Source organism: Bombina bombina, chromosome 5 (assembly GCF_027579735.1).
Source record: "Bombina bombina isolate aBomBom1 chromosome 5, aBomBom1.pri, whole genome shotgun sequence".
In the NCBI taxonomy this organism is placed as follows: Eukaryota; Metazoa; Chordata; class Amphibia; order Anura; family Bombinatoridae; genus Bombina; species Bombina bombina.
Genome location: NC_069503.1, coordinates 606,419,941 through 606,443,755, shown reverse-complemented (window position 1 = coordinate 606,443,755; position 23,815 = coordinate 606,419,941). Strand labels below are relative to the sequence as shown.

The window sequence follows — 23,815 nt, the reverse complement described above, 5'->3', positions numbered from 1 at the left end:
TCGCTGTATCCCTCTTAATGTACCTACCGCTCTAATAGATAAGCTCCAATCTCTTGGGCAACACTATATCTGGAATAAGTCCAGGCCCCGGATAGCGGCAAAGATACTCCAAAAAAGATATGAATATTGAGGAGTTGCAATGCCTAGCATACGTGGATATTATGAGGCAGCCAGGCTTTCTCATATCACAGCGTGGGCAGACAAGGGGGAACAACAGGGCTGGAAAAGCATAGAAACATCGGCCCTTCCCCTGGGCCTAAAGTTGGCAGACTTACCCTGGATCCCTAGGCATTGTGTTGACAGCTTGGGATTACAAAATGTCATTATCAGAGATAATCTGAAAGTTTGGTATAACCTTAGAAACCTACGCGACATCGCTCCACACCCGTCTCCCATTCATTCTATATCAGCCTTACTGGCGGCTCTCCCTGACACACACATACAGCAGTGGAGTGATTGGGACCTGAAAGTGGTCTCCCGTGTATACCTCTCGGGCACCTTAATCTCACCCCATAATATCAGTACCATTATCCCAGAGCCCCCCCGTGGGCCTCTTTTGAATATTCGAGGCTCTACGCTTTTATGACATCTTGGGGATTCCCCAAAGCCCTAAACAGGCCCCTGACTAACTGGGAAAAGCTATGGCAACTCCCTATTAGGACTCCTAGGCTCATATCGTTCCACTATGATCTTCTACAGTCGTCCACTAACAAAGACAGACCATGGCAGCTAAGGGCTTGGGAGGGAGATTTATCCAGACCTATTTCAGATAAAGACCTATCCACAGCCATGACGTTAACTAAAAAGACGGTACACTGTGCAAATACATTAGAAGCTTACATGAAATTATTCCTAAAATGGTACTATACTCCCACGAGGTTGTCACAGATGTTCCCCACAACGCCCCCTTTGTGTTGGAGGGAGTGCATGCAAAGAGGCTCAGATATGCATATTTGGTGGGACTGCCCAAAACTGGCACCTCTCTGGACACAGGTAAAAACCCTCTGTGCTAACCTTGGGCTCTCTATCCCACTCACTCCTGCAATCGCTCTTCTACACATTTTCCAGAGGAGCGTTCCAACCCACGTATCTAAATTGGTCATCTTTGTCCTAGCGGCCACAAAACTGGCGATAGCAAGGGCCTGGAAACAAACCCATCCCCCAGATGTAACAGTTGTTACATCTATAATGCAGATGTACGCCAAAATGGAACAAAGTTTCTATTCCCATATAGACAAGGAAGAGCTTTACTGGCAGATCTGGGAGTCCGGGTTTAACTACCAGGGAGCTCAAAGCTAAATGCCTAGTCGAATCAAAGGTTCCAGTGACCCCTACCACCACATTCTTGTCCTTCCCCCTTTCCCCCTCCTCCCCCTCCCCCCTCATGTAGCATGAAAGCTCATACTCCTCCCCCCGCCTCTTTTCATACCGGGCCCCCCCCCGCCTGGAGATGCGCACTATAATTACTAGTTGCAGTACACGGAGAGGTACTCCTAAGCTGACTTCACGAAATTCCTAGAAAGTTGAGTTACTGTGCAGGACTGAGGTACTACCCGGTCCTTGTATTCTAAGTTTGTTCATACTGTTTGTAAACGAGGTTTTCATAATTGATATATTTCTTAGTTCACATTAATCGAAAATGAGGTTTATATGGTAGATATCTTATTTCATACTTGACATGCTTGACCTATATGCTCAGTATTTTCATTAATAGCTAGGTCTACTGTGTCATTACAACGGCATAATGTTTTTGTGTATGTTAACCTGTTAGTCACCTGCGCTGTGACATCTGCTGTAATGTTTAATCCTCAATAAAAAAACCTTTTGGGAAAAAAAAAAAAAAATGTTTTTATGTCTAACATTTACCTTTGGTAATTTAGGTCATTGCACAAATGATTAAATAATTCATACATTTTTGTTACTAATTATATAAGTCTTCATAATTTGCAAACCAATTAGATCTATGATGAAGATATTTAAGAAAGGCTTTGTAGGAATAATGTTTCTTGACCAAACCAGTGGAAACTGCAGAATTTCTTAGCTCTGTTCTATGAAGCAGAATATTCTCAGTACACTGATAAGATCAGGGTGAGAAATTCTGAAGCTTTAATGTAAAATCCTCGAGAGAACATCTAGGACAAAGTGAATCTGCACTAAACAAATTTCTCATATTAAACTTCGAAGTAAAGATGAGATGGGACTGGGTATATTGTTTGTTTTTAAACATTACTTCAATATACCAAGTCCCTTTATTTCCTACAAAATAAAACAAAGTGGCTCTAAATTACTAAGGACTTTGCTTGTTTTTGTTTTGCTTCTTTTTTTTAAGAAGAATTATTATTTTTGTAAAGAATTATGCAGTTTTTGTGAGATTCTTAATATGGTGTAAAATACATCGGTGTTGTATTAAAGGGTATAATTTTAACATTATTTTTCATCACACTAGCAGACACTAGTCCGTGCTCCAACTATTACTTTTGGTGTTAATTTTGCTCACATACTGATTTAGAACCATATAAGGGCAAAAAGTGAGAATGAAATTATTTAAAGAGATAGGAAAGTCAAAATTAAACTTTCATGGTTCAGATAGAGCATGAAATTTAAAGACACTTTTACATCCACTTCTATTTTCAAATGTGCTTCGTTCTCTTGGTATCCCTTGTTGAAAAAGAATACCCACATCTCCTACACTAGTGGGAGCTAGCTGCTGATTGGTGCCTGCACATATTTGTCTTTTGTGATTGGCTAACTAGATGTGTTCACCTAGTTGCCAGTAGTGCAATTCTGTTCCTTCAGCAAAGGATGACAAGAGAACGAAGCAAATTTGATAATAGAAGTAAATTAGAAAGTTGTTTAAAATTGTATGTTCTATCGAAATAATGAAATAAAATGCTGGGGTTTCCTGTCTCTTTAAGTAGCTGCCTACTTCCAATACCTCTGGTATAATTTGGACAATAACTTGGCTGACCCCTACAGAATGTTGCAATTGATGAAACAAAGTGACATTACAAGGTTTACTACATAAACAGTGAAATAGCAGCAATTTTAAAAATGGCTAACTTTTAAAGTCATAATTTTACATCTTAAGCAATGCACATTTACAACTTTGGCTTTGCAAAATCACTACAAAGACTATGATATACAAAGTATATAGGAGTTTTAATAACAGTAACTAACCCATTAACTGCTAAGCCTTTTACACCCTTGCACAGTGTTTGGAGTTTTTAGATGCTGCTTACATTTAAAGGTCTATGAAACCCAATTTTTTTTCTCTTTCATGATGCAGAGCATACAATTTTAAGCAACTTTCTAATTTACTCCTATTATCAATTTTTCTTTGTTCTCTTGGTATGCTTTGTTGAATAAGCAGCAATGCACTACTGGTTGCTGACTGAACCACATGGGTGAGCCAATGAGAATTGGTATATATATATATATATATATATATATATATATATATATATATATATATATATATATATATATATATATATATATATATATCCAGCCACCAATCAGCACCTTGGGTCTTTGCTGCTCCTGAGCTTTCCTTGATAAAAACATTTGTAAAGGATAAAAAAAAGCAAATTAAATAATAGAAGTACATTTGAAAATTGTTTAACATTATATGCTCTATCTGAATCATGAAAGACATTTTTTGGGTTTCATGTCCCTTTAACCCCTTAATGACCACAGCACTTTTCCATTTTCTGTCCGTTATGGACCAGGGCTATTTTTACATTTTTGCGGTGTTTGTGTTTAGCTGTAATTTTCCTCTTACTCATTTACTGTACCCACACATATTATATACCGTTCTTCTCACCATTAAATGGACATTCAAAAGATACCACTATTTTCATCATATCTTATAATTTGCTATAAAAAAATACAAAATATGAGGAAAAAATGAAAAAAAAAAACATACTTTTTCGATATAGAGGCATCACTGCAATAACTGGAAAGCGGCTGGAAGCGATCAGGATCACTTCCACCGCTTTCCCAGACCGAGGAAGTACAGGGTACGTCCTCAGTCGTTAACTGTTTTTTTTTTTGAGGACGTACCCTGTACGTTGTTGGTGATTAAGGGGTTAAGTCCTTCTGTAGGCCATTTTTCAGATAGAAACCCACACACATGGTATATGTATTTTTTTTTTTTAAGTAGACCCAGCACATTTAAACTATATTATTATCTTATGTATAATCAATGCATGCAAGAACTGTAGAACAAAATGTGTATTATACTAACAGTTTAATAAACAAGATTGTAAGCAATTGTATGTAAGTTTTTTTTTTCTAAACGCTATATTCAAAAGAAGAATGGGCTATCCCCATATAAATAGGTTCCTTTGGGTATAGTTATATCACTTTGATGTGCACACTTAAATAAATGCACGTGTATTGACACCAGGGGGCCGAGTTATTAAATGTATGGCAGACATGAAAATTTCAGTGTTCCCTCTAAGGTCAGTTTTGTGTGCGGCCCAGCAGTGAAACAGTTAATAAGAGAACCATACCATGCAGTCTGCATTGCGCAGTGTTTGCTAATAGCAGGGTGCGGTTACCTAATTAACTGTTTCACTGTTGGACCGCTCACAAAACTGGCCTTAGAGAGAACACTTGATATGATCCCCTCTAGCGATCATGTTGGCCAGACATCGATAAATGTAAATGATAAATAAACTAAGTGAACAAATAAATCAATATGAGAATGAACTCTTAGAATTTAAAAAACGTAAGTTGGAGGCAGTTATGTATGACTACTGGGAGCGCCGGGTTTACAGATGGCTGTTATTCCCTGATGAGAGGGCAAGACAAAGGGAATCACAATGAAGAAGAATGAGATATCAAAAACCGTGTGACTTTACCACTATTGATAGTTCAGGCACAGGTTCAAACTCTGACCCTGTTCCATTAGCCACTAAATTGGAGACCCTCTCTACAGGTGTCATGACACGTTAAAAAAATGGGGCATGGGGCAGCCCCATCAAAGAAGGTACCGTGGTAAGAGGAAAAACACATAGATCACAGCTTATTTGAGTGAAGATATTGTTCTGTACCTGAGTCAACATGTTTTATCCAATGATGAAAGGTGTTTGCCTCAAAGGGGCTTATCCTTTATTCCTACCATTAAGGCAGATCCCTTTGATGTACATGTTTATATACAGAGAATTCAGACACTACTTTAGTTGGGTAGTCTCTTTGGCAATCAATGACATCTCGATTTAGACACAAAGAGTGCGTTTGGACCTAACTAGAACAATGTCTCTATTCAGAGATTCACTAGCAATTTAGAGTTGTAGCTCCATAGTTCTATTCAACATCATCGGGGTGGTGTACGTAATAATCTGTCAAGGCTTTGAAATCACTTACTAAGAATGACAAGATAGTTATCAGCCAAACCGATAAGGGCAGATCTATTGTGATTTTGGATTTCTCTTATTATAGGAGCAACATTACAGTGAATCACAAAATAGATATAGATCCAACTAAAATATTTAAAGGGACAGTCAAGTCCAAAAAAACTTTCATGATTCAAATAGGGCATGTAATTTTAAACAACTTCCCATTTACTTTTATCACCAATTTTGCTTTGTTCTTTTGGTATTCTTTGTTGAAAGCTAAACCTAGGAGGTTCATATGCTAATTTCTTAGACCTTGAAGGCTGCCTCTAATCTAAATGTATTTTGACATTTTTTTCACCACTAGAGGGCGTTAGTTCATGTGTTTCATATAGATAACATTTAGCTCATGCACGTGAATTTACCGAGGAGTGAGCACTGATTGGCTAAAATGCAAGTCTGTCAAAAGAACTGAAAGAAGGGGGCAGTCTGCAGAGGCTTAGATAAAAGGTTATTACAGAGGTAAAACAGATTATTATAACTGTGTTGGTTATGCAAAACTGGGTAATGGGTAATTAAGGGATTATCTATCTTTTAAAACAACAAATATTCTGGTCTTGATTGTCCCTTTAAGAAAAGAGTTGATGAATGTTTGGAGAGGGCACTATCCAACAGCTAAATTGATGAACAGCAATTTGCTTTCCTCGCGGTTGATCACCCTAGGATACCTATCTACCCAAAGTGCACATGAGTTTATCTGTTCCTCCAGGTTGCCCCATAGTGTGAGCTGTTCACTCACTCCTACAGCGCCTAGCGATGCATTTTGAGAGTATTTTCTAAAAAATTGTTATATGGATGGATTCGTTCTTGTTGAACTCTTCTTCTTTGTTTGCTCTCATTGAGAAAATGGATGACATTGAAGATATAGATTTCCTGGCCACATTGGATGTGGTCTCATTGTATATCTTCATACCCTATGATGAAGGGAAGTTAGCCATCATAAAACATCTAGCATGTTATCCCTATGTTGGCCCTCCTGTGTACTTCATCATTGGCCTGTTGGATGTATACTTAACTGGTAAATACTTCCATTTGCAAGTGGTTTCTATCTGCAGCTGATGGGGACTGTGATTTGTCTGATATGGCCCCATTGTATGCAGATCTGTTTATGGATTTGTGAGGCCTTTGGAACAGACTGTTTTTGTTAAAAATATATCAGATTTTTTCGCAAATACATAGACAACCTATTTGTGGTTTGAAAGGTTGCGGAAGTAGAGTTGGAGTCCTGAACAGAACAAGTAAAAAAAAAGCCCATCCCAAATTGCAATTTAAACTGAACCACAATAGAGATCAAATGGAATTCTTGGACCTTTGCATAATTAAACAGGTTCCGGGTATCATTATTATTTTGTATTAAAAGAATACTGATAGAAATTTCTCTATTGGAAATATCTAGTTGTCACCCTCCTAGGGTCAAAAGAGAAATACCAATCTCCCAGTTCATGAGGGTTATGAGAAATAATATGGATATTCAAAGACCCACAGCCCATCTGGATGAAATGCACTTCAGTTTTGATTAGGGGAGCTACCATCACCCTTTACTTCATGAAGATATGGAGAGAGCCACACGGAACTTAGAGCAGAGTGAATTGAACTCTAAAATTATGTGTCATGATCCAGCCTGGAATTGAACCTGGGACCTGTTTCTATTTCTGCTGCTGTTCTTTCCCAGTCTGTTGTCTTGCCTCTCTGCCACCAGATGGCTTGATCACAGGCTAAGAATATTGGGTTTTTCTGTTTGCTGCAACTTTGGCTCTCTGGCTCCACCTGCTTTCCAGCTGAAACAAATCATATAATCAGCAGCCTGCTATATCTGGGAGGTTTGTTTTCAGTTCTGGGGATTGACATTGAGTGTTATACTCTGAAAGACCCTCTGGTCCTGTTTCCTGAGTGAAATACAGATTTGCTGGATTTCCTGGTTCCTGATTTCTGCTTCATTTCCTGACTACTCTTCTGGATATTCCCTTGACATTGTGTTTCGTTTTTGGACTGATTTCCTGGCAATTGATCTTGCCTAATTTTCTATTTCCTAAAGACTGACTCAGGTACTTTTGCTTGTTTGTTACCTGATACTATAGAGTTCCAGTTTTCAGTCTATGCAAGTTTCCTGTTTGTTATTGCACAGTTCCAGTCTACAGCATATGCAAGTATCCTGCCTGTTATACAAAGCCCTGCATTCATGCCTGTTATAACACAGTTCAAGTCTACAGCATATGCAAGTATCCTGCCTGTTATACAAAGTTCTGCATTTCTGCCTGTTATAACACAGTTCCAGTCTACAGCATATACAAGTATCCTGCCTGTTATACAAAGATCTGCATTCCTGCCTGTTATTACACAGTTCCAGTTTACAGCATATGCAAGTATCCTGCCTGTTATACAAAGATCTGCATTTCTGCCTGTTATAACACAGTTCCAGTCTACAGCATATGCAAGTATCCTGCCTGTTATACAAAGATCTGCATTCCTGCCTGTTATTACACAGTTCCAGTCTACAGCATATGCAAGTATCCTGTCTGTTATCACATGCAAGTACCCTGCCTGTTATTACAAAGCTCTGCATGCCAGCCTGTTATTACACAGTTCCAATCTACAGCATATGCAAGTATCCTGCCTGTTATTACAAAGAACTGTATTCCAGCCTGTTATTACACAGTTCCAATTTACAGCATATGCAAGTATCCACCCTGTTATTACAAAGATCTGTATTCCTGCCTAATACTACAGCCTATAGACATTGTCTTATCTAATTGCATATCTCTGCATTGCTAATTATCCTATAAATAAAACCATCACCATTATTATCTAAAACCTTGAGCCTGTTTAATTATACCAAAAAGGAAAGACACACACAGACAAAACACAACTTTAACCCCAGAACCTGACACCTCTGCACAACAGCTCCCAACTCCTGAACCTGCTCCCTTGCAGAGTATGACAGAATGCCAAGGCCCTACATCGGAGCCTGCAGAGGTGATCCATTCTTTGACTGAAGTGTCAGAGAGAATTTTGTCTGTGGACTCTCATCTACTACAACTTAACCAAATTCTAAAATCCCTTCCTGATGCATTGAAGTCACTTATCCAAGATTTCACTACAGGATTCCAGACATTACAGGATAGCCTGAAAGACTTTATCAATAAAAAAAAACTGGGTTTGGCACTCCTACTCCTGTGTCCACTACCCCAAAGGCTGTATCCTTATCAATCCAAAGGAGGATATCAACCCCTCTTACCACTGATGAAATGGCCAGAAGGAGAACTAATGGCTTATGTTTCTATTGTGGAGCTACTGGGCATGTAATATCTTTTTGTCCAGTGAGACCCCCTAAGAAGTCTTTTCCGGGGTCTCCACCTCTAAATCCTGAGTCATCAAATGGACAGGCTACAGAGAGGAATTGAACTTTAATCCCACTTCGGATTCCTCTGGCGATGAGCTCTGCATGGGTTCTATTTTACATCCCCAATTTGATCAGCCTAGGACTGCACCTTCCAAAGACTCTGATTCCTGTGAAGTACTAACATGTCATCCACAGAATCATAGTACTACTAATCCAGAGACTTGCCTACCAAATTCAGCTACATTCTCATCTTTGTGCATTTCAGAAGAAATGTCTAACTATTCAAGCATTGAAGATGATACTGATTCTGACACTGAAGGGACTGTGCTTCAAACTGCTCTTAGGTCAAAAGGTCCTTTACCTTCTGTTCCTCAGACCCACCTCTTCAGAACCTACAAGCCAAGAAATGCACAGAAACCAAAGATCAGTCATGTTGGGGTCCTCTATACTAATTCCAGTCCGCAGAATCCTCTTCTGGAGAACCCTTCAAAAAAGATAATACCCCATGATTATACTTATGCCTCTGATGGCACGCTAGTACGCATTAAACATCTGGAGCTATACAAGAATGCTAAGTCCGCCCAGAGGTCGTCCTTGAGGAGGGGGTACTGTCATGATCCAGCCTGGAATTGAACCTGGGACCTGTTTCTGCAGTTTTCAGTCTATGCAAGTTTCCTGTTTGTTATTGCACAGTTCCAGTCTACAGCATATGCAAGTATCCTGCCTGTTATACAAAGCCCTGCATTCCTGCCTGTTATAACACAGTTCCAGTCTACAGCATATGCAAGTATCCTGCCTGTTATACAAAGTTCTGCATTTCTGCCTGTTATAACACAGTTCCAGTCTACAGCATATGCAAGTATCCTGCCTGTTATACAAAGATCTGCATTCTTGCCTGTTATTACACAGTTCCAGTCTACAGCATATGCAAGTATCCTGTCTGTTATTACAAAGCACTGCATTCTGCCTGTTATTACATAGTTCCAGTCTACAGCATATGCAAGTATCCTGCCTGTTATTACAAAGATCTGCATTCCAGCCTGTTATTACACAGTTCCAATCTACAGCATATGCAAGTATCCTGCCTGTTATTACAAAGAACTGTATTCCAGCCTGTTATTACACAGTTCCAATCTACAGCATATGCAAGTATGATGCCTGTTATTACAAAGATCTGTATTCCTGCCTAATACTACAGCCTATAGACATTGTCTTATCTAATTGCATATCTCTGTATTGCTAATTATCCTATAAATAAAACCATCACCTTTATTACCTAAAACCTTGAACCTGTTTAATTATGCCAAAAAGTAAAGACACACACAGACAAAACACAACTTTAACCCCAGAACCTGACACCTCTGCACAACAGCTCCCAACTCCTGAACCTGCTCCCTTGCAGAGTATGACATTATGCAACAGAGGATTTACACCTTGTTTATGGTTGATAAGGTGCAATTTTCCTAAGTTATACACAATCATTGAGACATTGTCCAATCAGATAGTTCTTTGCCTTATCAGTACTTTGGTCCACCCATGGGGGCCTATTTATGAATGTGGGAGCAGACATGATCTGATATTCCGGATCATGTCCACTGCACATCGATAAATGCCAACAGCATACGCTGTCAGCATTTATTATTGCACCAGCAGTTTTGGTGAACTGCTGGTGCAATACCGCCCCCTGCAGATTCGTGGCCAATCGGCCACTAGCAGGGGGTGTCAATCAACCCGATCGGGTTGATTTCTGTCCGCAGCCTCAGAGCAGGCGGACAGGTTATGGAGCAGCGGTCTTCCATACGGAGATTGGTGTGCTACTATAAGGGTAAATCTCTATGGGACCTTTTATAAATATCGGACAATAGACATTTCTATGAATGCTCTGCCTGGCTAAATGTTAAGAAACCAGGTTGCTTTAAATGCGGTGGGTGTACAAGTTTTGTTGGTATTTAGGAAAAAGTTTTGTTGGTATTTAGTCCCATATAATATGTAAAATAAATATATGGTGTGACAAAATATATGGTGTGATGTAGGCACATGCATGTCATTCTATTTATTGTATGTCATTTTATTAATGACATTAAAAAATTATGCTAATTACATGATGGCAAACATACACGCTACAAAAAGAAAACGTTTACAACATAACATGCATTTGTTATTTTCTTTATTTAAAAATTTTAACATCTGCATAAAAGCCATATTCTGATTTTTCAAATTTATTGCTATATATTAGTATGCAATATGTAGGTTGAGTTTTCATAAAGTTGAATTATTAGATAAATTCGGAATAAGGCACCTTATTTACAAATGTGAACAGTATGCATAATAATATTCATATGTCCTGAATGTCTGTGTTATTGCTATTCAAAAAAGGGGTTTAGAATGGAATCAATAGATGAATGTAGGGATTTTGGTCTGCGGAAATAACTGTTAAGTGTTTTCAAATGGATTGAAATATGGTTTTTATCATGGCTCATTATTAAGTATCTGAACTGTTTTTGCCAGCATAAATTATTTGTAAAGTTCCCCAAATAAGGGCTTACTGATAACAGCGTGGAAAAGAATTTGAAACCACAAAAGCATGTCTGAAAGAACCATTGGCAAGTCAAGCCCATGAACGTTCACGAGTAGAGTGATAGAGGATGAAGCTATATAATTCCACTTTTTATGCTGTTCTGTACAGCTTAAAGGGACACTAAACCCAATTTTTTTCTTTCATGATTCAGATAGCGCATACAATCTTAAGCCACTTTCTAATTTACTCCTATTATCAATTTTTCTTTGTTCTCTTGCTATCTTTATTTGAAAAAGCAGGAATGTAAGGTTAGAAGCCATCCCATTTTTGGTACAGCACCTGGGTAGAGCTTGCTGATTGGTTTGCTACATTTAGCAACCAATAAGCAAGCGCTGATTAGGTGCTGAACACAAAAATGGACCGGCTCTTACACTTACATACCTGCTTTGTCAAATACAAATAACATGAGAATGAAGAAAAAAATGATAGTAGAAATTAATTAGAAAGTTGCTTAAAATTGTATGCTCTATCTGAATAATGAAAGAAAACATTTGGGTTTAGAGTCCCTTTTACACAGATGTTCCACTCTTTACTCACTTGTTAAATACATGCAGTATGAATTGTTTGACCCCAAAAGACAATTTTATCTCAATTGCTTTAAATTCTGAAGGCATCTAAAAACTTGTGTTAGCTCTTCAATTTCATGTGGTAATTGCTAAAACATATATAAAATATATAAAATTGTACCTGATAAGGAACGATGCTTCCATGGGCAGTTCCCCAACGCTTTGCTTCAATTCCTCCATTCAGGAAATTTGCTGCTACATGACTAAGACAAGCTACCTATATGAAATCATAAACATGCATAAATAAGATTAGACACCTGAAATTATACTCAACATGTAAAGGAGAAAAAAATAAAACAACATTAGAAAGTAATTTTTATACAATCTATCAACAAATGATTTATTTCCATTTTATATTAAATTATATATTAAATAAATTCATTTACACATGCTTGCTATAAGAAATGTACTAACCCATTCAGTAACGTGAAATCAGAAATTAAGTCATACACACAGCCAGGTAAATATTCATACACACGCTACGACAGTTATTCTGCTACTATTTTACGTGCCCCATAAAAGTCTACGGGGAGAGGGACTTAGCATGGAAGTGCTCCAGTTGTAATCTAGCCCATGATGTAGCTGTATGTGCCAGAGGTCACAACTCTCTTTGATGAACCTGTCTGTATTTGGAGCTATAAACATTTTTGTTTCCTGAGCCAGGGCCAGAATATGTACTTGTTTGTTCAGCAAAATTATAATCTGCTATAGCAATCCAAGCAGGACTAAACTAGCCTACAGCCCAAATGATTAATCACTGAGAGTTCAAACCCCTACAGACCATAAGAATTTCATTGATCATGGCAGCCTATGATGCCTCTTGCAGGATTGGTTTTAGAACGTGAGTTATGTGTGTCACTAAAGGGTGCTGATAATGAATAATCCATGAGTCCAAAGGTCAAGCATCAGGAGACTGAGATGGAAATAATATACTTCCATAATACAAATTTGTACATACCAACAATATGCCATATCCAAGTGGGGGTCTCAACATCCCATTTATACTGGATGTTCAAGAATCGTTTGGAGGGGACATTCAGTGGGCAGAGCAGTGAGAAGAGGCGTGCAAGGTGTGTGGAAGCGGCCTCTCATCAGCGCACTGTGGGAATAACACAGTCTCAAGGGCCCTTGGCTAAGAGGTAGTTCAACTTAGCCGGGGAAATTTGCTGTTTAATCCTGGTGGCAGAGCTGGTGAGCCACCAATATTCCAGGTGAACGACCGCTGCGATGGGCAAACAGAAACAGCACCCCCCTGATTTCAGCAGAGGCAATAATATATAGGATCTATCGTGGTCAGGAAGACAGGCTGTGGAAGGAACCTGAGGGATCACAGTGGAGGATGCGAGAAGCCGCTCGGCGGCACGGATATCCTAATACCTGAACATAGAACAACTCCTGTATTAACCCCTGTAAAGCAAATCATCGGTGACAAGCTTCAGAAACCTTTCCAAGGCAGTAAGTCTGGGGGCAGTACCTGGGACGGGTCTTTTTCAAGCTGGAATTCACTAATTGTAAGTACAGTGCCCTTTATCAAGGGGTCTTTAATTTACAAATATAATTCTGGCTTTGGATGTGTGTGTTAATAAGCAATGGCCTGGCTAGTCAAAGTAAAAAAAACTAGCCAATTGAAGGTACTGAACTTCCCAGTGAAGAAACAGTTAAGGTTTCATAAGGGGAAAATAGTAATGCTTATGGAGACTGTGTAACCTGTGTAAATTGAAAGTGCACAAGCATAGTTTTCACAGGTTGAATAATTTTCTAGTCTTTTTCGCTCTGCCTAACGGGAATTGTAGTCTTCCTTCTCCATGGCGGTTTCTCTCTTGGGTAGCTTGTTAGGACCAAGCAGAGCTAGAGATCATCTATATAACGGCCATAGTATACCAGGAATTGGAGGAATTTCCCGGCACCTGTGGTGTATCATCTATTCCCAGCTGGGAGTGCAGAGACCCGTAGATTTCGAAAGGAAGGTGTGTTACCGCTTTGGGTCCTGATTGGCTGTCGGTAGCGTGTTCCTGACCTTCGATTGGGTATTGCCTTGGTTGGTCTCCCGGGCGACGCTGAGGTCCTGGTCTGCTTGTGAAGGCACAATCCAGTGCCGCTCGGCTTGTGAGTAATAACCTATATCACTTTGCCATCAAATTTGTTTGTAGCGATATCACCCTATTTGGCACCTTCTTTCCTTCGCTACAGATACCACGTATCCATAAAAGACAGTGGCAATTCCATGGTAAATAAAAGAGTGGGGGAATAAGGAAAAAAGGTGCTCAGTGAAAGTGCTTGGCCTCCAGATGGTTTGGCAAGGAGAGAGGAGAAGATGATTTAATTAACCTAACACAGTGTCAACCGCCCTGGGTTTACAAAAGCTCACATTCCAACAGGTCTGGTTACATAAAGGCTAATCCAGAGCTACTAGCAATAGTGGCGCCCTAAGTCTCTCAAGCTAGACATTTTTTGGGGCCTAAGTATAACATTGGTGGGACTGTTTCACAAATAACTTTTGGTTATATAAAATCTATCCCAGAGCCTCTAGCAATAGTGGTGCCCTAAGTTTTGAGTTAGCCATTTTTGGGCCAAAGGATAACATTGGCGGGACTGTTTCACAAATAACCCGAAAAGAGAATCACCTGTGGCATGTATTTCAATTTTTCTGTTTTTTTTTTTTTTTATTGGGATCTGAAGCACGGACAGTGACTATGGGTTGTTGATGGGCTATTCGTCAAACAAACATACCACATTTGACTGTTACTTTAAGGATTAATTTAGAAGAACAAGTAACACTATAATAAATTGGACGTTTGATCAGTTTACAGATTGCCAATACGATAGAGGCAGTTACTTTTGGGCCTTGAAGGGACAGCAATTGTTTCTGATATCACAAGTAGTTGCTAAATTGTTGTATTGTTACCTAAATCAATATTTGAATTCTGTTGAAGATACCCGACAGGAGTGCAAGTCTATATATAGATGCAAGGCATATTTACATATTGTCTTGGTTATCTGTATGCTGTTGGGGTTATTTAGTGGGAGCTTATGACCTATATTTATGTGTAAGGCCTATACTGGTAAATTTTAGGCTAATACACTTATTAAGAGCCCTTAATCGCCCTATATGTGAGTAAAGCTTTAGAGTATAAGATAATTTTGGTCTGCCCCTAAAGGGAAAATCTGGTGTGCAATAGTAAAAAAAAATCTTATCTATACTAATGTGGTAGCTTGGCATCTAAAAAGCAACAAGTTAAAAGGCTTTTGTATAATTGGAAAAATATCTATTAAATAATACAATGCCCCCCAGCATTAGAAGAAGACTATGAATAAGATACCAATAATATAATAACACAGATAACTAAAATTTTGATACCAAAAATTGAAGGTGTCCAAAAGGAGTTAAAAAAGATATCCGAACTCTATCTATAGAAATTAAAATCTTTCAACAAAGGTTGAACAAGGCAGAACAAAGAATTTCAGATATTGAAGACAATCAATTAACTATAACAGAAAGGGTCAGTGAAATAGAACTACAGAATAAAAATGTAACACTTAAGGTTGAGGAGCTAGAAAACCGCTCTAGACGAAATAACTTTATAAGAATATTAGGAATCCCGGAAACAATCAAACTAGAAGAGCTAGGGACATTTATAGAATCACAAATCCCTTATCTGTTAGGTATCAGCATGGAAAAGGGTCCATTTACAACAGAGAGAGCTCACAGAATTAATTGGAGGAATCATAACCCCAGGAGAGACAACCTTAGACCAATAATTGTTACATTTCAAAATGATAGAGCAAAAGCAATGATTTTCAAACAAACTAATTCCTTAGTATTTCAAGGTAATAAGATTTCAATTTATCAGAATTTCGCTGCTGAGACTGTTAAAGCAAGGAAAGAGCTCATTCCAGCTTCCAATGAATTGAGTAATAAGGGCTTCAAAGCCTTTGTAATTTTCCCTGCTAAAGTCAAGACCTTTGTTCAAGATGGAGTTAAAATCTTTAATAACAATGAGGAAATATTTACATTTCTTGACTCTGTAAAGACTTAGTGATGCATGAGGAGTACTAGGAGGTAGAAGAGGAGATTAGCAAGGATAATTAGTATTCATAGTATTTAATCCCCCCCCTTGCCCTATATACAATATTTACTTGAGAATAGACACATCCCAGCACTTCACTATTTCCTCACATTCCTTTAAGTAAACTTGAAATTCGCTCAAACTTACACATTGAATCTCCTTAAACCAGACTTCAGAACACCTATCTAGTATATTAATTATATACACTATAACAATACACTATTTTCTTACACGTCTTAAAGCAATATGAACCCACTTAATCACATCTATACTTTTTTTTTCTTCATATGCATTGGTCACTTATGACACTACACCACCCAATTGTTTTTTTGTTTTTTTTTTTGTTGTTTTTGTTTTTTCTTCTCCCCTTCTACCTCTAAAATCTCAGCCCCTTAATGTGCTAATTTTATATTTTTATAATGGTAAATGTAATATCATGGAATGTGGGAGGGATAAACTCCCCTATTAAAAGGAAATCTATTTTTAATCATTTAAAGAAAAGTGGTAAGCCTGATATAGTATTCCTTCAGGAAACACACTTACTTGATACGGAACACACAGCAATGAAAAGGGAATGGGTTAATGAGTGTATTTTTGTATCATATAAAAAAATCAAGCAAAGGTATCGCAATTTGATTTAATAAAAATTTGGAGCATCAATTTGTGATCCCCATGGGAGGTTTCTTATTATACAAATGTTGTTAAATAAAGAAATATTGACATTATGTAATATATATGGGCCAAATGAGTCTAGCAGAATCGATGATTGAATTATTAACCAAATTCTTAGATACAAAAATGATTATTGGTGGTGATTATAACCTTACCCCACATTTCAACATTGATAGATCATGTGCCTAGAAGGAACTAAAAGGGAAATTTAAAGTAAAAAAGGACTACTAGAAAAAAAAACTGTTTCCTCATTTTTGGACTCCCTGAATCTGGTTGACTCATGGAGATATAAGAACCCGGCAATAATGGAACACACATTTTTTTCAGGGAAATACCGTTCCTTTTCAAGAATAGATTTGTTTTTAATATCAAAAGAAATGGTACATCAAATATCAGAAGCAAAAATTGGGGATATCATAATGGTTGACTCATGGAGATATAAGAACCCGGCAATAATGGAACACACATTTTTTTCAGGGAAATACCGTTCCTTTTCAAGAATAGATTTGTTTTTAATATCAAAAGAAATGGTACATCAAATATCAGAAGCAAAAATTGGGGATATCATAATTTCAGATCATGCCCCCTTTCAAATAACACTATGGGGGGTAGTTATCAAGCCGGCCCAATACGTCCGCCTAAGCTCGCCTACCTTCGCCGCCGCGGACCTTGAATACGTTCGCCTAAGTTATCAAATAAAGCTGTCAAAAAGCCGCGGGGCGATGAGCAGCGGACTGTGACAGTTATCACTCATCCGATCTCGCTGCCCTTCGGCTTTTTCCCAGCTTTATTGCTAGCCTGTCACTAAGCACTCACACTAAACTACACTGTTCTACCCCCTATACCGGCGCCCCCGGAGGCCCCCGCAACTAAATAAAGTTACTAACCCCTAAACCGCCGCTCCTAGACTCTGCCGCAAGTCTTATAAATGTATTAACCCCTAAACCGCCGCTCCCGGACACCGCTGCCACCTACATTATACCTAGTAACCCCTATCCTGCCCCCCCTATACCGTCGCCCTCTATTATAAAATTATTAACCCCTATCCTGCTGATCCCGCACCTCTCCGCAACTAAATAAATAGTTTAACCCCTAAACCGCCGCTCCATGAACCCGCCGCAACCTATATTAAACCTATTAACCCCTATCCTGCCCCCCCTACACCGTCGCCACCTATAATAAATTTATTAACCCCTATCCTGCCCCCCACTACGCCGCCGCCACTGTAATAAAATGATTAACCCCTAAACCTAAGTCTAACCCTAACCATAACGCCCCCCTAACTTAAATATTAATTAAATAAATCTAAATAAATTAACTCTTATTAACTAAATGAATCCTATTTAAAACTAAATACTTACTTATAAAATAAACCCTAATATAGCTACAATATAAATAATAATTATATTCTAGCTATCTTAGGATTTATATTTATTTTACAGGTAACTTTGTATTTATTTTAGCTAGTTAGAATAGTTATTAAATAGTTATTAACTATTTAATAACTACCTAGCTAAAAGAAATACAAAATTACCTGTAAAATAAATCCTAACTTAAGTTACAATTAAACCTAATACTACACTATCATTAAATTAACTAAATAAACTACATACAAATAACTACAATTAAATACAATTACATAAACTAACTAAAGTACAAAAAATAAAAAAAGCTAAGTTACAAAAAATAAAAAATTAAGTTACAAACATGTTAAAAATATTACAACAATTTTAAGCTACTTACACCTAATCTAAGCCCCCTAATAAAATAACAAACCCCCCCAAAATAAAAAAAATCCCTACCCTATTCTAAATTAAATAAATTTCAAAGCTCTTTTACCTTACCAGCCCTTAAAAGGGCCATTTGTGGGGGCATGCCCCAAAAAGTTCAGCTCTTTTGCCTGTAAAAGAAAAATACAACCCCCCCCAACATTAAAACCCACCACCCACATACCCCTAATCTAACCCAAACCCCCCTTACAAAAACCTAACACTAATCCCCTGAAGATCATCCTACCTTGAGTCGTCTTCACTCAGCCGAGCCACCGATGGAACTGAAGAGGACATCCGGAGCGGAAGAAGTTAATCCTCCAAGCGGCGCTGAAGAAATCTTCCATCCGATGAAGTCATCATCCAGGCGGCGCTGAAGAAGTCTTCGATCCAGCCGATGTCATCTTCAAAGAGGCGCTGAAGAGGTCTTCTATCCGGGCGAAGTCATCTTCCAAGCCGGGTCTTGAATCTTCCTTCCGCCGACGCGGAACCACCTTCTTCACCGACGGACTACGACGAATGACGGCTCCTTTAAGGGACGTCATCCAAGATGGCGTCCCCTCAATTCCGATTGGCTGATAGGATTCTATCAGCCAATCGGAATTAAGGTAGGAAAATCTGATTGGCTGATGGAATCAGCCAATCAGATTCAAGTTCAATCCGATTGGCTGATCCAATCAGCCAATCAGATTGAGCTTGCATTCTATTGGCTGATCGGAACAGCCAATAGAATGCGAGCTCAATCTGATTGGCTGATTCCATCAGCCAATCAGATTTTTCCTACCTTAATTCCGATTGGCTGATAGAATCCTATCAGCCAATCGGAATTGAGGGGACACCATCTTGGATGACGTCCCTTAAAGGAGCCGTCATTCGTCGTAATCCGTCGGTGAAGAAGGTGGTTCCGCGTCGGCGGAAGGAAGATTCAAGACCCGGCTTGGAAGATGACTTCGCCCGGATAAAAGACCTCTTCAGCGCCTCTTTGAAGATGACATCGGCTGGATCGAAGACTTCTTCAGCGCCACCTGGATGATGACTTCATCGGATGGAAGATTTCTTCAGCACCGCTTGGAGGATTAACTTCTTCCGCTCCGGATGTCCTCTTCAGTTCCATCGGTGGCTCGGCTGAGTGAAGACGACTCAAGGTAGGATGATCTTCAGGGGATTAGTGTTAGGTTTTTGTAAGGGGGGTTTGGGTTAGATTAGGGGTATGTGGGTGGTGGGTTTTAATGTTGGGGGGGTTGTATTTTTCTTTTACAGGCAAAAGAGCTGAACTTTTTGGGGCATGCCCCCACAAATGGCCCTTTTAAGGGCTGGTAAGGTAAAAGAGCTTTGAAATTTATTTAATTTAGAATAGGGTAGGGATTTTTTTTATTTTGGGGGGGTTTGTTATTTTATTAGGGGGCTTAGATTAGGTGTAAGTAGCTTAAAATTGTTGTAATATTTTTAACATGTTTGTAACTTAATTTTTTATTTTTTTAACTTAGCTTTTTTTATTTTTTGTACTTTAGTTAGTTTATGTAATTGTATTTAATTGTAGTTATTTGTAGGTAGTTTATTTAGTTAATTTAATGATAGTGTAGTATTAGGTTTAATTGTAACTTAGGTTAGGATTTATTTTACAGGTAATTTTGTATTTCTTTTAGCTAGGTAGTTATTAAATAGTTAATAACTATTTAATAACTATTCTAACTAGCTAAAATAAATACAAAGTTACCTGTAAAATAAATATAAATCCTAAGATAGCTAGAATATAATTATTATTTATATTGTAGCTATATTAGGGTTTATTTTAAAGGTAAGTATTTAGTTTTAAATAGGATTCATTTAGTTAATAAGAGTTAATTTATTTAGATTTATTTAATTAATATTTAAGTTAGGGGGGCGTTAGGGTTAGACTTAGGTTTAGGGGTTAATAATTTTATTACAGTGGCGGCGGCGTAGTGGGGGGCAGGATAGGGGTTAATAAATTTATTATAGGTGGCGACGGTGTAGGGGGGGCAGATTAGGGGTTAATAAATTTATTATAGGTGGCGACGGTGTAGGGGGGCAGATTAGGGGTTAATAAATTTATTATAGGTGGTGACGGTGTAGGGGGGGCAAGATAGGGGTTAATACATTTAATATAGGTTGCGGCGGGTTCAGGGAGCGGCGGTTTAGGGGTTAATACATTTATTATAGTTGCGGTGGGCTCCGGGAGCGGCGGTTTAGGGGTTAATATGTATAGAGTAGCTTGCGGTGGGCTCCGGGAGCGGCGGTTTAGGGGGTAATAACTTTATTTAGTTGCGGCGGTGTAGGGGGGGTCAGATTAGTGGTGTTTAGACTCGGGGTACATGTTAGGGTGTTAGGTGTAGACAGCTCCCATAGGAATGAATGGGATGTCTGTCAGCAGCGAACTTGTACTTTCGCTATGGTCAGACTCCCATTGATTCCTATGGGATCCGCCGCCTCCAGGCTGGCGCTTTGAAAACCAGGTACGCTGGGCCGTAAAAGTGCCGAGCGTACCTGCTAGTTTTTTGATAGCTAGCAAAAGTAGTGAGAATGTGCCGCACTTGTGTGCGGAACATCTGGAGTGACGTAAGAATCGATCTGTGTCGGACTGAGTCCGGCGGATCGATGCTTACGTCACAAAATTCTACTTTTGCCGGTCTCGAGCCTTTGATAACTAAGGCGAATCAGCCTCGCCACAAATACGCTGCGGAATTCCAGCGTATTTGAGGTTGACGGCTTGATAACTAGGCCCCTATCACTGTCCAATAAGGAAAAACACTGCTCTAGTTTTAAATTTCCCAATTTTTTATATTGATCAAAAAAATTCAAAGAATTTATGAAAGAAAGATGCGACCTGTATATACAAGATAACAACAAGGGTAACTGTAATATCCAAATGATTTGGGAAGCAGGCAAGGCAGTTATAAGGGGAGGCATTATTGCATTTGTTTGTGCTTACAATAAAGCGTTACAAAAACAGTACAAACAGCTAAGTGATAAACTGGGGAAATCGTATGCTGACTATCTGGGGAATCGTTATTCGGTGAACTTTAGAGAATATTTAGCAGATAAAAAAGAGATGGACATTTATCTAACCCAACAAGCCACAAGAGATACTAAGAAAATGCAAGACAGATTATACAGATTTGGCAATCGAGCTGGTAGATTTTTGGCTAACATCGTTAAATTTCAGCAAAAGTCAGCAAACCATATTCTAATTATTGATTTAGATAATGGTCTAAATAAAAATATAAAGATATTCTAGATGAGTTTAGGAAATTTTATATGGATTTGTATACATCAGAAAAAAAGATACTGGGAAATATGAGGACTTTTTTTTTTTTTTTTTAACACTGAATCTGCCTAAAATATCAAGTCTACAACAAGAATGGTTAAACACGGTAATCTCAAGAAAAGAATTAAGAAAAATAATATGATTTAGTGGTAGGTAAAGCATAGGGGCCAGATGGGCTACCTATTGAATGGTATAAAATCTTAGAAGACCAATTGGATGAAATTTTGACAGAATTATTCAACGCATATCTCTCAGGTGACATTTGACCCTCACAGGCTTTTTCGGCAGCTAATATTATAGTATTACCCAAATCAGGCAAAGACCCACTAAAGATAGCATCATACAGGTCCATATCGCTCCTTAACCAAGATTACAAGATTTTAACAACAATTCTAGCTAATAGATTAAAGGGATATCTCCCAAATCTAATTCATAAAGATCAAGCCGGATTTATTCAGGCAAGATTGCCGGCTAAAAATATGAGGAAAGTTTCACATATAGTTAACCATTTATGGTATTTGAAAAATAAATCTAGATCAGACAAGTTAAACGAGAATGTGGCACTTCTGGCATTAGTTGCTAAAAAGGCCTTCTATAGGGTTGAATGGTCTTTTTTATTTACATGTCTCAAGAACTATAATATTTAAGGCTCTTTTATATAGTAGCCCAAATGCCTATTTAACCATAAATGGCAAAACATCGGCGTGGTTTAAACTGGAGGGAGGCACGAGACAAGGTTGTCCATGGGTTCATCTTAATTACTGTTGGGAACCAATACCCAAGCTAGAGGACCCAGATGAATAGGGAGGGATAAAAAACCAGCATGCCTAAACAGAAGGCACCACCGCTTGAAGGACCTTTCTCCCAAAAGCTTCCTCAGTCGAGGCAAAAGTATCAAATCTGTAAAATTTAGAAAAGGTATGTAAAGACGACCAAGTTGCAGCCTTGTAAATCTGCTCCATAGAAGCTTCATTCTTGAAAGCTCAAGAAGAGGCTATGGCTCTGGTGGAATGAGCCTTAATTCTCTCTGGAGGCTGCTTCCCAGAAGACTCATATGCCATGCAAATCACACTCCTCAACCAAAGAGCCAGAGAAGAGGCAGACGCCCTCTGACCTCTATTCTTTCCAGAAAAACAAACAAAAAGAGCAGAAGACTTCCGAAAGTCTTTAGTCGCCTCCAAGTAAAACTTAAGAGCATGAACCACATCCAAATTATGCAGCAAACGTTACTTATCTGAAGAAGGCTTCGGATACAGGGAAGGAACAACAATTTCCTGATTAATATTCTTAGTAGACACAACCTTGGAAGGAATCCCAACTTAGTGCGAAGAACAACCTTATCAGCATGAAAAATGAGATAAGGAGAATCAAACTATAAAGCAGAAAGTTCAGATACCCTTCGAGCAGAAGAAATAGTCAACAAAAACAAAACCTTCCAAGACAAAAGCTTAATATCAAGAGAATGCATCAGCTCAAACGGATGCCACTGTAAAAGTTTAAGAACAAGATTAAGGCTCCAAGGAGGAGCAACCACCTTAAACAACAGCCTAATTCTGACCAAGGCCTGACAGAAGGACTGAACGTCCGGCACATCCGCCAAACGCTTGTGCAAAAGGACTGATAAGGCTGAAATTTGACCCTTCAGGGTACTAACAGACAAACCTTTTTCCAGACCCTCCTGGAGAAAGGATAATATTCTTGGAATCCTAACCTTACTCCAAGAATATCGCTTAGCTTCACACCAAAAAGATATTTCCGCCATATCTCATGGTAAATCTTCCTAGTAACCGGCTTACGAGCCTGGATCATAGTCTCGATTATTGACTTCAAAAACCCACGCGTGGATAGAATTAAGGGTTCAATCTCCAAGCAGTCAGCTTCAGAGAAACGAGATTTGGATGAAGAAACGGTCCCTGAAGAAGAAGGTCCTTCCTCAGGGAAAGCCTCCACGGAGGTAGAGATGACATCTCCACTAAATCTGCATACCAAATTCTCTGAGGCCAAGCTGGAGCGAATAGAATCACTGATGCCTTTTCCTGTCTTATGCGAGCAATCATCCAAGGCAGGAGAGCAATTGGAGGAAACAGATAGGCCATCTGGAAATCCCACAGAACTGCCAAGACGTCTATCAGGAAGGC

At 38.7% G+C, this 23,815-nt stretch overlaps 1 protein-coding gene across 1 annotated transcript in view; it reads right to left on the bottom strand.

The window, feature by feature from the left end:
- SUGCT (succinyl-CoA:glutarate-CoA transferase) overlaps positions 1-23,815 on the bottom strand; it is a 1,111,985-nt gene that overhangs the window by 443,593 nt on the left and 644,577 nt on the right. Inside the window, exon 9 of the mRNA XM_053715817.1 lies at positions 12,005-12,100. Within this exon, the coding sequence (XP_053571792.1) occupies positions 12,005-12,100 (96 nt within the window). The remainder of the gene's footprint in view (positions 1-12,004; positions 12,101-23,815) is intronic.